General features: G+C 50.1%; 1 protein-coding gene across 3 annotated transcripts in view; it reads left to right on the top strand.

Annotated features, from left to right (window-relative positions):
* LOC310753308 (3',5'-cyclic-AMP phosphodiesterase 4C-like) overlaps positions 1-13,896 on the top strand; it is a 53,386-nt gene that overhangs the window by 25,160 nt on the left and 14,330 nt on the right. For 2 of the 3 annotated variants that reach the window (XM_083594453.1, XM_083594454.1), the window contains 5 exons: positions 9,716-9,907; positions 10,816-10,852; positions 11,215-11,288; positions 11,606-11,658; positions 13,463-13,575. In XM_083594453.1, coding sequence (XP_083450579.1) covers positions 9,716-9,907; positions 10,816-10,852; positions 11,215-11,288; positions 11,606-11,658; positions 13,463-13,575 — 469 coding nt within the window. Of the gene's footprint in view, positions 1-4,308; positions 5,214-9,715; positions 9,908-10,815; positions 10,853-11,214; positions 11,289-11,605; positions 11,659-13,462; positions 13,576-13,896 lie in introns of those variants that run through there. The other variant, XM_083594455.1, reaches the window with a different exon arrangement.

Here is a 13,896-nt window from a genome sequence, read left to right as displayed (position 1 = left end):
TGTTGTGCTTTATTAACCCAGACCTGTTTATTGCCCTGTAATAATGATGGTGCAGGAGATATGGATCTGGCTGCTTGCCTTCCGATCGAATTTTAGCAGAGGGGAAAGTCAGGCTTAGGAAATGGCCTTTTCCGGAGAAGGAGGCTGCCCCCCGCCTCTTCTTCCAGCTCGAGGAGTTTTCGATTTAGAGTCTCCTGGGGGTACCAATCAGTTCTGCATTATTTGTCCCAGGGGGGAATTCAAAGGTCAACTGCTCTTTCAGCCCCCTGAGCCTGCAAGGACCAGAATGGTCAGCCTGCAAAAAGGCGGGCTGCCAGTTTTGATGGTGGAACACAGCCTGGATGGCTCAGTTGGCTGGAGTGTGGCACCAACAACGCCGAGGTTGCAGGTTTGACAGGGACAGCCTGCACTGCAGGGGGTTGGGCTGGATGACCCCTGGGGGTCCCTTGCAACTCTACAATTCAGTGGTACCTTGGTTCTCAAACACCTTGGTACTCAAAGAACTTGGAGCCCAAACCCGGAAGTAAGGTTCCAGCTTGTGAACTTTTTTTGGAAGCCGAACATGCTCCGTTTTGAGTGTTACGCTGAGGTCTGTCCATTTTTGCTATTTATTTTGCATTTTTGTTTTTGTGGCTCTTTTTGTTTGTTTTTATGACTGTGTGGAACCCAGTTCAGCTACTGATTGATTGTGTGACTGCAGTACATTGTTTATCGATTTCCATTTGTGGATCAATGGTCTCGTTAGATAGTAAAATTCATGTTCAATTGCTGTTTTAGGGGTTGTTTTTGAAAGTCTGGAACGGATTAATCCGTTTTGCATGACTTTCTATGGGAAAGTGCGCCTTGGTTTTGGAACTCTTTAGTTTTGGAACGGACTTCCAGAATGGATTAAGTTTGAGAACCAAGGTACCACTGTACTATGAATTCATACATACACAGAATTCTACCTCCATAAAGTGTCTGTGTGTAATCTCTCTCTCACACACACACTAGCCTCCCAAATGCTACAAAATCTATCACTGAGTGTGGTAGAGTTATTTTTCCACAGCCATTATCGCACGAGACGTCCAGAGCCCCAGGCAGATGTACAGAGTAGGGTCTCCCCTGGGTGCCAGACCAAGGCCAGAGGCTCCCTCCTGTCCCCCAACTGGAGGGAGAATTTAATATAGCTGAATTTCCTCTGGCTGTGATCTGCTCATCGACTCACACATTTTATTTTTGCACAGGCGAAATTATTGTGGGCTCAGCCGGCCGGCCAGTAAAACGAGCTTTCCATGTTCTGCAAAAAAGCCCAGGAGGTTTTGCAGCTAGTGAGGGATACAGGGCCAATTAGGGCTTTCAAGGTCTGCACCAACCCTTTGAATTGTGCTTGGAAAGGACCTGGGAGCCAATGTAGGTCTTTCAGGACTGGTGTTACATGGTCTTCATTCCCAGTCCCCACTCCTACTGCCACATTCTGGATTAGTTGTTGTTTCCAGGTCACCTTCAAGGGAGCCCCATGGAGAGCCCATGGCAGGAGTCCAAGCGGGAGATAACCAGAGCATGCCCCACTCTGGCCAGACAGTCTGCGGGCAGGGAGGGTCTCATCCTGTATACCAGATGGAGCTCGTAGACAGCTGCCCTGAACACAGAATTGACCTGCACCTCCATGGACAGCTGGGAGTCCAAAATGACTCCCAGGCTGCACACCTGGTCCTTCAGGGGCACAGTTACCCCATTCAAGACCAGGGAGTCCTCCACACCTGCCCACCCCCATCCCCCCAAAACAGTTCTTCTGTCTTGTCAGGATTCAACCTCCATCTGTTACCCGCCATCCATCCTCCAAGCACCCCCAGACACAGGACCTTCACTGCCTTCAAGGGATCTAGGAGTACCGAGAGCTGGGGTACTGATCTTCACAGCTTACTGCCTCCCTCTTCTTTGGGGGTTCAGCCATTCCCCTCTGGGACTTTGCAGGGCATCGGCCGTGTGAGCGATCGTCCCTTCGTTCGGCAAGCATTAATAGGCAAGAGGCTAACCCAATTAGGGCCAGAAGGGGTGGCAATGGCTGCCATGCTGCTCTCCTCGGCCGGCTAATTCGATTTCCACTGCAGAGCAGATGTGTCACTCCGCTTTTCTGGGAGGGCGCTCATACATAAGGGGGCCCTTGGCGTGTGGGCAGAAGCCGTTTACTCCTGAGCAAAGTGTTATAAGAAAAAACTGCTCCTTTTCCCTTATGCGGTACCCAAGAGCCAGTATAGAGTCCTTATGTAGGTTTTTCTATCAGTAGGAGAAAATAACAGAGGCCAACCAGAGAATATTGAGAAGCAAAGCGGCCCGTAAGCCTGATCTGGTTTTTTTCTCCTACCGGTAGGGAACCCCACTTAAGGACTCTAGACGGGCTCTTGGATACCCCATAAGGGAAAAGGAGCAGGGGTTTTTTTCTTATAACAGAAGTTTTTAATGTTTGATGTTTTACCGTGTTTTTTAATATTCTGTTGGGAGCAACCCAGAGTGGCTGGGGAAGCCCAGGCAGATGGGTGGGGTAGAAATAAATTATCATTATCATTATTCCCAGTGCTTTTTTCTGGGGGGACACAAGGCTACACATACCCCTAAACATTTTGTGAATCTAAGTTTGGCCTCATTGAGGGGGCAGTATTTCAATATGAGTAGGAAAATGAGAGTAGTCCTAAACATTTTTTTTAATGAAAAAAGCACTGCATTGCTTTATATTTTCTGCATGTTCCATGATTGTATTTCTTAAAAAAACACCAACCCAGTTGTATTCTGTGTTATAAATCGAGCAATCGAGCAATGCCAGCAGCTGTTTCTTTTTGTTCTCCAATGCATAATCGATCACAAAAGCAGGGCTGCCATCTATGGGGGGGGCGAGGGGACTGACCCCCCCCCCCAAATTCAACCAGGTACAATATTCTGCACTTTTGTTGTCGCCCCGCCCCCGCTTTTTTGATAACAATTTATTGATTTTCCAAAAATAAGAAAAGGGGGGGGGGACAGAAAAGAAAAATGGCATAAGCAGATTAAACCTTGATTTTTGGGGGGGTCGACTTCCCTCCACTCCCCCTCTTGGTTCCTTTATAATATACTTGTTTATGCATGTCCATAAAACCTTACATACTTAACAATCCAATTTTGAAATCTTCTTCATCTTATTACAAGTGACTTTTAAAAGTTATACTACTGTAAAAGTCTGTACACAAAGCTTTGAAAATATGCGTTGAGCAATTGCCTTTCTTTTTTCTTCTTCAATAATTTGTCCTGCATAGTTCAGTAATTTATTTTGCCAATCTTCTTCTTTACCAGTTTTGGGGACGCTGCGCTGCTGCCCCCTGGTGGAGCTCAGGGGGGGCGACAGCAGAACAGCACCCATCTCGACAGGGGGTCTTCTGCCCCCTCCCCATGTTAGTCCACTGGCAAGGAAACAACGGGAGAGTCAGAGAAATATTCACTAAAAGACCAGAGGCTTTTCTACTCTGCATTATATGTTTATATGACAATTGCTGTTGTTGAGTCGTTGAGTCATGTCCGCCTCTTTGTGACCCCCTGGATCAGAGCACGCCTGGCACTCCTGTCTTCCACTGCCTCCCGCAGTTTGGTCAGACTCATGTTTGTAGCTTCAAGACATCCCTAAAAAGAACAAAAGTGTATTTCTTTATGCAACAACTGTGGCTAGAGTCTTAATTGTCAAGTATGGGAAAGGAGATTAGATCCCAACTGAGGCAGAGTGGCAAAAGAAATTATGTGAATATGCTGAATTAGCCAAAATTAGCTGTGGAATACCCCATAAGGGAAAGGGAGCAGTTTTTTCTTATAACAAAAGCATGCAAAGATGTCCTCTATTTCCTAAATAACTCGTAGGAAAGACCCGCCTAGTCCAGCCTCATGTTTCTCGCATTGCATAACCAGATATTATATCTGGAGATTGTAGAAACTACAAGTGGAAGAGTCGGAGCCTGAGCTCGCTTGGTTTCCTCTTCCCTCCTCATCCCTCTTTCCTTTTGTATCACCTGCTTGGCCTCTGTTGTTTCCGCCTACTGATAGGGAAGTCAGTTATGGACTCTTTAGGGGACTTGGGATTTTTTTGGGGGGGTCGTTTAACTGCCCCCCTCCATTCCTGGTTTTAACACTCATGACCCTATTTTTTAAAAAACGCAACCCAGTTGTATTCTGTGTTCTACATCAAGCAATGCCTGGAGCTGTTTCTTTTTGCTTTCCAATGCATTTCTTATTAAAAACACAAACCCCAAACGCAGCCTGGCAAAAGCTACCAGGAAGTTGGGCTTGTGTTTTCCCACCGTCCGTCTCTCAACGGATGACAATGACGAGCGAGCGGCAGATATTTGGGAAGAGCAGAAGCAAAAGGTCACGGCAACTGTTTGCATTTGCCGGGGTGTGTTTTTCCCTCCCTCCTTTTTTGGGAGCGATCCTGACTGCCAGCGTAATCGGACCCGCCAAGGGCACCGCGATGACAGGGCAGGCTTGGCCAAACTTTGGGAGCCAGGCCCGTCGCTTCTTGCCGTGTTTACTGTGACCGGTGCCAAGGCCGGATTGTGTCACCCGGACACAGGAGCTTCTATATTTTTAATAAAATGGGTTTTTCTGGACTGCCGGCTGCAAGCCTGCCCCATTGAGAGGTGGGCTCAGAGGCCGGGCTGGTCGCACCCCCCTTTCCAGTCCCGACAGAGACAGCGATGAGGGAAACTTGGCACTTGCACTCGGCACTTGGAGCCTGGCCAAGGCGTTTGTTTAGCTTCCCAGCTGGGGGTTGGCCTCTCGGCAAAAGGATTCCTGGGACGGGACAGAGCAGAGGCGTGCTTCGCACTCGGGGCCCTCCCTTCGTGCCGGGATGGCGGACCCCCTTCTTCCTCCCGGGGATCTGGGCTTGGCGGAGCACCCCCTCCGGAAACTCTCTGGAAAGAAGACTGATCCCCCGGGGGCTTCCGAGTGGAGGGGACTCTTCCTCAGCAAGGCCTGGGTTCGAGTCTCACGCCACACCGAGGGCATCTGAGTCGGCTGGCAACACTCCCCATTGCCCGAGTCGTCTGAATTTGCCGGTCGGCAGGAATGATGCTGCCCTCCTCCAAGGTGCAAGGCTCCCCCGGGGGCTCCCCGGCCCCCTCGCCCCACAACTCGCCCGTCCTCTTCCGGAAGGCAATGGCCAACCCCAGCATGCGGCTACAGCGGCGCTTCACGGTGGCGCACCCACTCTGGTAAGGGGACGCTGCGATAAGGCCCCGCGCTTCGGGTGCCTTCGAGTGGGTGGGGGGACCTTTCTCTTTTTGCATTTATTTTTTAATATCATATTGATTGAGTTTCCTTTTTATCTTGTTAAAGAACATTCATCTTTTCCCACAATGGCATTTGCTCAAATGAGCCGTCGACCGCCCTCCCTCCCTCCTTATGGTTACCGTAATTCTTTTCTATATCATAGCATCTATACTTGCCCCCCGTTTACATTTCTATTGTCAAATTTTTTAACAGATATGTAAAAAGGTATATATCAGCAACATTACAAGTCTTCTTAAGTCCTGCTAGTGTTGTTAATTGCTTGCCATTTTCCTGATATTGTATAAATTTACTCCAGTCTTTTTGGAATACTGGTTTCGGATTTTCCTGGTCAACTTTGCCAATTCTTCATATTCAATCATCTTCATCTGCCACTCTTGTATCAATGGGACCGCAAGCTGGAACAGAGCACCGAATGCGGATTTTACCCTCATGTACAAGAAGCTGGTTTCTACACCATCCAAGAGGCATTGCGAGAGTTCAGCCTGGCAGAGGTACTTGCGGCCCCCCAAATGTCCCTGAGGGCCAAGTGGAGATATTTGGGGGTCCGTATTTGGCTAGAGGCTCTTGTCGGCACTCGCAAGGCGCCTGCAAATATTCCACCAAGCCCTCCAGCTGCCACATTCTGGATTAACTGTAGTTTCTGGGTCACCTTCCAAGGGAGCCCCACATAGAGCGCATGGCAGTAGTCCAAGCGGGAGATAACCAGAGAATGCACCACTCTGGCCAGACAGTCTGCGGGCAGGGAGGGTCTCATCCTGCGTACCAGATGGAGCTGCCCTGGATGCAGAACTGACCTGCACCTCCATGGACAGCTGGGAGTCCAAAATGACCCCCAGGCTGCACACCTGCTCCTTCAGGGGTACAGTTGCCCCATTCAGGACCAGGGAGTCCCCCACACCCACCCACCCCCATCCCCCAAAACCAGTCCTTCTGTCTTGTCAGGATTCAACCTCAGTCTGTTAGCTGCCATCCATCCTCCAACCGCCACTCTCACAGGAGCTTCACTGGTTCCGACTGGAAAGAAAGGTAGAGTTGGGTATCGTCCGCATGCTGACGAACCCCCAGCCCAAACCCCCTGATGTAGGTTAGCTTAGCCATCGCTCCATCCTGCAGCAGTGAGTTCCACAGTTGTCCTGGCTGGAAATGTGCCTGGGTGGAGGGATGTGCAGATGGAGTGAGCAGAGGCCTCTGGTTCAAAGGGGTGCCTTTTTGCCCTGGGAGGGGTCCGCCCGTCACCACACGGCCCCCGAAAGCTTCCTTGCGAGTGGCGAAATGGCCCTCCGGGTCACCAAAGGTCACAGCGGGCCGAGGACAGGGAAGCCCCCTCCGCCGGTCATCCCTTCCCAGATGATCCCGGCCCACAATGAAGCTTTTGTGTCCCGTTCGGGTGCCAGGAGGAGAAGCGAACCAGAAGGAAAACAAGGAGCGGCGTGTTTTGGGGGGGAAGAGATAGAGCAATTTGCTCAGTTATTTCCGCAGGCTGGTTCAAAGCTGCTTTCGGCAATAAATAAAACCCCACAGGTGTTGAGGGGACACCCTGGTGGGTCCCGCCGAAGGAGCCCACCCCCCTGGCCCTGAGCCCCCCACCCCACGACCCACTTCGAGACGGGCGTTGGGGAGACAATCGGGCAATTCTCTGCCCCGTCTGGGCTTGACGTGAGCCGGGGAAAGCGGCTGAAAGGGGGCCCTTTGTTCCCGGTCAGATGGGTTTTGCCGGGGGGGGGGCAGGGGCTGCGGGTGGGAGGGTCCTGTGGGTGCCCGGAGGAGGAAGACGAGGATGCCGTCCCCACGGAGGCACTCCTGCATCGGGTACGGCCTGGCCAGGACAAGTTGGGTGCCAGCTCTCCTTTCCATTTTCCGGATTTTATTCAGGGATCCAGTGGCGGGGAGGTCCATAGGACCACAGCTTGATATGGGACACAGGGAGGTCCCGTCGAAAGGGGCAGGATGCTGCAGCACAATTGCTGACAAGAGCAAGAATGCCCCTGCTCAGAGGACGCCACTGACTTGCCCTTTTGCTGCCAGGCCAAGTTCAGCTGTTCCTCTTCTCTTTTAAAATAATAACATTTTCTTTTCCCATATTGAAAGCTGCTCAACAGTTCTATTCCAGTTCGGCAAAACTAGCAACTTCTTCCCCCGAGTTACCCAGCTTCAACGTTTATAACCTCAACGACCTACAATTGTGTTTTAAGGTTTATCTAATTTCCTCTTCTCTGGCACATTTCTGCTGTTTTCTGCTTTTGGGAAATAAACTTTTTTCAAGAGACCACAACGGCTTTCCCAGCCTTATCTTTGAAAACGAAGAAAATAATTCCTAACGTACAAAAGTTGAAATGATAAAACAGGTTGGAATTCACTTTCCAAGCGCCTGAGTCTGTTTTCTCCCACTCTGGAGGGAAGGACTCGAACCCGTGGCTTCGAGCGACAAGGAAGGAGATTCCTACACAATGTCAGGAAGGACTTTCTGACAATTAGAGTTGTTTGGGATAGAAGGTGGTGGCCTCTCCTTCCTTGGAGGTTTTTAAGCAGAGGTCAGATGGCCATCTGTCCTGGATGCTTTAGCTGAGATTCCCGCATTGCAGGAGGGTCAGACTGAATGACCGCTGGGGTGTCCCTTCCGACTCGACGATTCCCCTGATGTCTGTAACACCTGTGGATCTTGGCTCCCTGCCTCCTCCCTTCTCTTCCAAGTCCCTGGTGGGCCGCACGCTTTTTCTCTCACGGCGTCATGGAAATGGGCGCAGGGCCAGCAGGCGAGAGTGGCCCCGGCCGCTCCAGACACAGAGAGACAGCGGAGGCAGGCAGAGACTGGGGTGGGTTTGGGGTGGGCAGATGGGAAGGAGGGGGCCGTCCCAACGAGGGGGATCACCGCTCCGTCCAGATATTGCGATTATTCCCCCATATGGGGCAGATCCACATGCACATATTTGTAACTAAGTCTGCCTTCAGAAAATGCAGGGGGCATGCTAGCCTACGGAACTCCCTGCCACAAGACGAGAGGCGGCAGCCCCCAGCTTGGGCGGGGGGAAAGAGCAAGGCCCTTGGCGTGAGAACAGGAGCCGGTTCCTAAATCCGTGGAAACCGGGCCATCTCCCGAGAGCTTCTCATCTCTAGAAACACATATATATCTGAGATGAAAGCCTAGGAAGCGATTTGTTTTGACTGGGTCAGGAGTCGGGAGCAGAGGGAGAAACATCTGGAGAACCGCAGGCTTTGCCCCCCCCCCATCCTGGCTTACGTACTTCATCTTTTTGGGGGAGAGAACGAGCTTTTTCACGTACGCAGCAGCGACAGAAAATATGCAGAAATCCAACCACCTGTTTTACAGCTCTTGCTGTCGGCATTCGGGAACTGGCATTCGTGTTTATGCGGGAAAAGTTATGCCTTTTCTTTTTAAAAGGAAGAATTAAATTAAGCCGTAGGCTAGTGCACTGCAGCAGCATCCTGCAAGACTCATTTTCTTCTTTTGTTAACATTTTATTCGTTTTCAGAAATAACAGAAATAAAAACAACAATGCAAAATCAAATCAAAATAAAATAAATTGCAACGCCCATTTTCGACTCCCCAACACTAGTCTCCCAGGGTGGTTGTGACGATTTGGGGAGAACCAGAGTCCTTTTGTTGGGGATAATTCAGATGTCAAAAAAGGTTATTTATGTCTGCCGCTACTGCGGCCCATGTTTTGTTAGCCCAAAAATGGAAAACAAGTGAGGGCCGAACCAAAGAAGAATGGCAGCTTGAGTCGGCAAAATATGCGCAGCTTGCGGACTTAACATATAGAATAAGAGAACAAGAAGAACATACGTTCAGCGAGGAGATTGGAAAACAGTTATTGAATATATGGGGAATATTGTGTATATTTGAAAATGCTGGCAGCACTACGATAAATTCAACAGTGTAAATAAGTTTTGATGGATGCAATAATGGAATACTGAATGGTTTAGTTTTTGTGAAAATGGGCAGGGATTTATGGCATGCAAAACAAACCATGGAAAGAGAAGAAGGGAAGTCATTTTTAGGATGTTTAAATGAGTATTCTAAGTTGTAAAACAGAAAATTATATATACCGTATTTTTCCATGTATAACACACCCCCATGTATAAGACGACCCCTATTTTCCTTAACCCCAAATTAAGAAAATGCACTATTCACTAGCCGTGTATAAGACGACCCCTGATTTTAAACTTTGGAAATTTAGGGGGAAAGATAGTCTTATACACGGAAAAATACGGTATATATAAAATGAAAATGGGGAGATGCGTCTGTGCTGCCTGGAGCTCCTGGGATGTAGATGGAACAATAGGGACATAGATCAAAAGAGGTGTGCCTGCTAAATCGTGGGACAATCGTGGTGGGAAATGGCAGGGGGTGGCTGTTGTTTCTTGCGCCTGACGCCCCTCTCTCCTCTCTTTCTCCCCCCAGTTTTGACCTCGAGAATGGCTTCTCCCCGGGACGGACCCCTCTGGACGCCCAGACCCACCCTGGCCTGGGGCTGGTGCTGCAGGGGGCCACCCCCCACGGCCAGCGCCGCGAGTCCTTCCTCTACCGCTCGGACAGCGACTACGACCTCTCGCCCAAGGCCATGTCCCGCAACTCCTCGGTCGCCAGCGACATGTGAGCATGCGCAGAGCGCCGGGCGCCAGGCAATTCAAAGGCAACACCCTGGGGGTGTTGGCAGTGTGGTTTCCATGAGGGAAGGTGTAGCTGTCAGTCTGGCAGGGGTGAAAAACGCCTGCAGGCGCCTGGGGGGCTTGGTGTTTTTGGAGAGGGTTTGGCGGGGGGAGGCATATGGAAATTGAATTCTGCTGGGTCGTCCCCCCCCAAAAAAAACAGTATTGAGCCGTAAGACTCACCCCAGGCTTTTTACATTGGTGGAGGGCAAAACGCTCAAAGCAGTGAATCTCCAGTTCCCTTGAAAATAAAAATAATATAATAATAATTTATTATTTCTACCACGCCCATCTGGCTGGGTTTCCCCAACCACTCTGGGCAGCTTCCAACAGAAGGTTAAAAATAGATTGAAACAGCAATCATTAAAAACTTCCCTAAATAATAATCATAATATTCCACTGGTGGACCACTTAACAAATTTGCAAGTCCATTGTGGCAGCTGCCATGCATCGCTCTAGATGCATTGTGGTTTTTCATTGTATCTGCGTTGCTTCTTTTATTTCTCCATTTCTGCTTCTGCATTACAATTTGAATCCCCTAGAATTTTATAGAATTGGGAGTGTTCTTCCCAAGCATCAGAACGAAGCCTGAGGACCCCCGACCGCTTTCCGCATGCGGGGAAAGGGCTCAGCGCCTTCTGCGATGCCCAATGGAGGGCAGAAGGCCTCAAGCTTTGGTTGTTGAGGTCCTGCAACTCATTTATCTGTTTTTAATCTGGAAAATGCCAGGAGGATTTGGTAGCCTACCTTGGAAGCAAACTCTTCCACAATGCAGCAAAAGTGCAATTAATCTGAACCAGCGCCCTCGTCTGTCCTACTTGGGATTAACAGGTTTTACCTCTTCTGTTGCAGGCATGGAGAAGACTTGATTGTCACTCCTTTTGCACAGGTAGGAATCTCTTCAGGGTTGGGGTCTGTGCTTGAGGGAATGCGAGTGGGAGGAAAGGCTAGGAATTACTAAAGGTACAGGAACCCTGTGTGTGGTTTTTTTTGCAATTACTGAAGGTGTAGGAGCCCTGCAGATTTTTGCAATTATTAAAGGTACCCGAACCCGGGTGGTTTTTGCAATTACTAAAGGTACACGAGCCCTGCAGTTTTTTGCATTTACTAAAGGTACACAAGCCCTGCAGGTTTGTGGTTTGCAATAGTTAAAGGGATTAGCCACGGCCGGCTGCATTGGCGTGCATGAGGGGGGGCAAACGTTGCATGCAGCTGATTCTAAAAGTACTTCCTTCCTTCCACCCCCTCCAGGTCCTGGCCAGCCTGCGGACGGTGCGCAGTAACTTCGCCATCTTGACCCACCTGCAGGAACGCCTCAGCAGCAAGTGAGTGAGCGAGTGAGAGAGAGCTCTGCACCGATTGAAAGTGTGAGATGGGGTAGTAATTTGGAGAAAGTACAGGCCTTTTTCTCCTAAAGTATACTGCATTTTTCCATGTATAAGACTATATTTTTGCCCAGATTTTTAAAGTTTAAAATTGGGGGTCGTCTTATGCACGGAATGTTGCAATTAATTATTTCTTCATTCTTCCGAGAAATGTTTGAAAACCAGAACACTCACTTCACTCTGACAGGGACCTGATCACAATCCCCTCTGCCGCCAAATATGACACTGGGGGCTCAGAGATGCTCTGTCTCTTACAGGAGAGCATCTGGAGTTCCCAACCTGCCGCCCACGTCTAAAGTCAACCTGCCAGGTGAGTTCCATCTGGGCCCTGTCAATTATCTTTTTTTGGGGGGGAGAAGGTGCCCACCGGGGAAATGTGGGTTTGCACAACTGAAAGCCTTCTGTCGTCCTCGTGCCAGAATTCCCCTTTAAGAAATCCTACAAGGAATTTTTTTGCAATTAGGAAAGGTGCAGGGAAGCAAAATGTGGGGTGAGTAGACAACTAAGCACACCAACTCTTGGAACCAGGAATAGCCAGACCCCTAAGTGTGGGACCTGAACTCCGTGAATTTGTCTCATCCTCTTTGGAAGCCCCCTAGATTGACAGCCGTCATTCCCTCCTGGGGGAGCCAGTTGTATTTTATTTGTGAAGAATATTCCCCCTTTTAAAAAAGATTTTATTCATAATTTTTCCACAAAACCAATGAAAGAAGTTGACTCACATCAGTTCACAGTTGGATTCCTGAAGGCAGACTTAGTTACAAATATGTAGATGTGGATCTGCCCCATATGGGGGTATAATCCCAGTGCTTCTGGGAGCTAGCAGAGCAGTCCTAGCTAGAAGTGGGTCAAACGAAGAAGGAAGTCAAAAAGAGGTGCTGTGTGACTCGTCCTTTTATTACCTGGACAGGTAAGGTGACATGCAAAAGGAAGGATGCTCCAGCCAGGAGGAACAGGAAGTTTCGACCGGCTGGACCAAACATTCCCTCGCATGTCTTCTCTAGCATCGCAAGGAATGTTGTACTTGACTGCCTCTCATGGATCACATCCCACAATTTATACATTTTAGCTCATTTACTCGGCATCAGGTGCGAAAGAAGGATATTCCCAGCCCCATCGGGAGACGCCAACAGGAACCGAACCTGGGACATTCTGCATCCAAAGCAGGCTCTCTAAGCACCAGGCTGTGGTCCTGTTAAATTGGGGTCATGCGTGTTTTAAAACATGCAGAGCCTGAGGAGAGGTGGCGAGGTCTGTGGCTGTCAATCAAAGCATCTTGGAGATTCACTGGGTCCGTGGCAGAGGGTGGGGGGTCATATCCCGGTTCCCAGGGCCTTCCCGTCTCCTCCCTCCTCTGCACAAAGCATCTGCAGTCCGCTTACGACCCGGGAAGTTCCTTCCTCCCTCCCTCTCCTGCTTTCTTCCTCTCTCTCTTTCTCTTTTCTAATGCCACCTCTGCGGCTATAGCCTCCGATTGACGTCAGTTCTTTCATTATTCAAAAACTCTCTGCTTTTTGCTTCTTCCCCTGTCTCTGCCTCCGGGCCTGTCTCCTTCTCTCTCTCCACCATGCCACCCTGACCGCCTGTTCCCTGCCTGTATTCCCCCTTTGCCCGACCTCTGGCATCGAGGAAACTCGTGAGCCGGGAGGTGTAGAAGCCACAAATGCACACAAATGCACAGATACACAAGACTCGGGCCAAAGGAAGAGTTTCTGCAAACGAGGCAGATGTAGACATGGCTGCTTGGAGAGATTTAAAAGCGGGCACCATGGCTAGGCTCACTGCTGGGGGCAGGAAATGCCTCTGGGTAGGAGATGGGAATCTCCTGCCTCAAACCCTGGAGAGATGCTGCCTGCCCGTGTAAACAACACTGAGCTAAGTGGACCAATTATCCTCCTGTTTAAACCAGCCCTTTATTTGGACTGGTGAAATGACCGCGGTGATGGAGCAGCTGCTTTGAATGTGGAAGGTCTCACCGGGGGGCACCCAAGGGTCATCCAACCCCCTGCAATGCAGGCTCAGCCCCTGGCGGCAGCGTCTCCATGCTGGGCATGTCCCCTCGAGAGCTGCTGGAGGTCAGTGCTGACAGAATTGTGCCTCTTGCCTCTCTGCAGAAGATGCTTCTCAAAAGCTGGCCGTGGAGACCTTGGAGGAGCTGGACTGGTGCTTGGACCAGCTGGAGACATTGCAGACGAGGCATTCGGTCAGCGAGATGGCCTCCAACAAGGTAAGGCGCCCGGGTCAGGGTGGGACCCCCAGCCCCAAAGAGACAAGGCTCAACCTCAATCCGTTAGCCGCCATCCTGGATGGCATCTGGCCTGGCAGAAGAGGATGCTTGAGCAGCAGGTGGGTCAGATCCAGCAACCAGCCTCGGTTTATGTTCTTTTTGCAAAGCCAGGGATGGAAAATAAATAAAGCGTTGGGAAGCTGTCTCTCTGCCAGCTGCTTTTCTCTGGACACACACGAGAGGGAGAGGCAGAGAGCTTGTTCCCTGCAGGTGGGCAATTTAGCCTCCTTCCAATGCCCGCCTTGCCCACCCAAAGGCAGC

This window comes from Podarcis filfolensis (genome assembly GCF_964270895.1).
Source record: "Podarcis filfolensis genome assembly, chromosome: 18".
Classification (NCBI taxonomy): domain Eukaryota; kingdom Metazoa; phylum Chordata; class Lepidosauria; order Squamata; family Lacertidae; genus Podarcis; species Podarcis filfolensis.
This window is presented reverse-complemented; position numbering and strand designations above follow the sequence as displayed.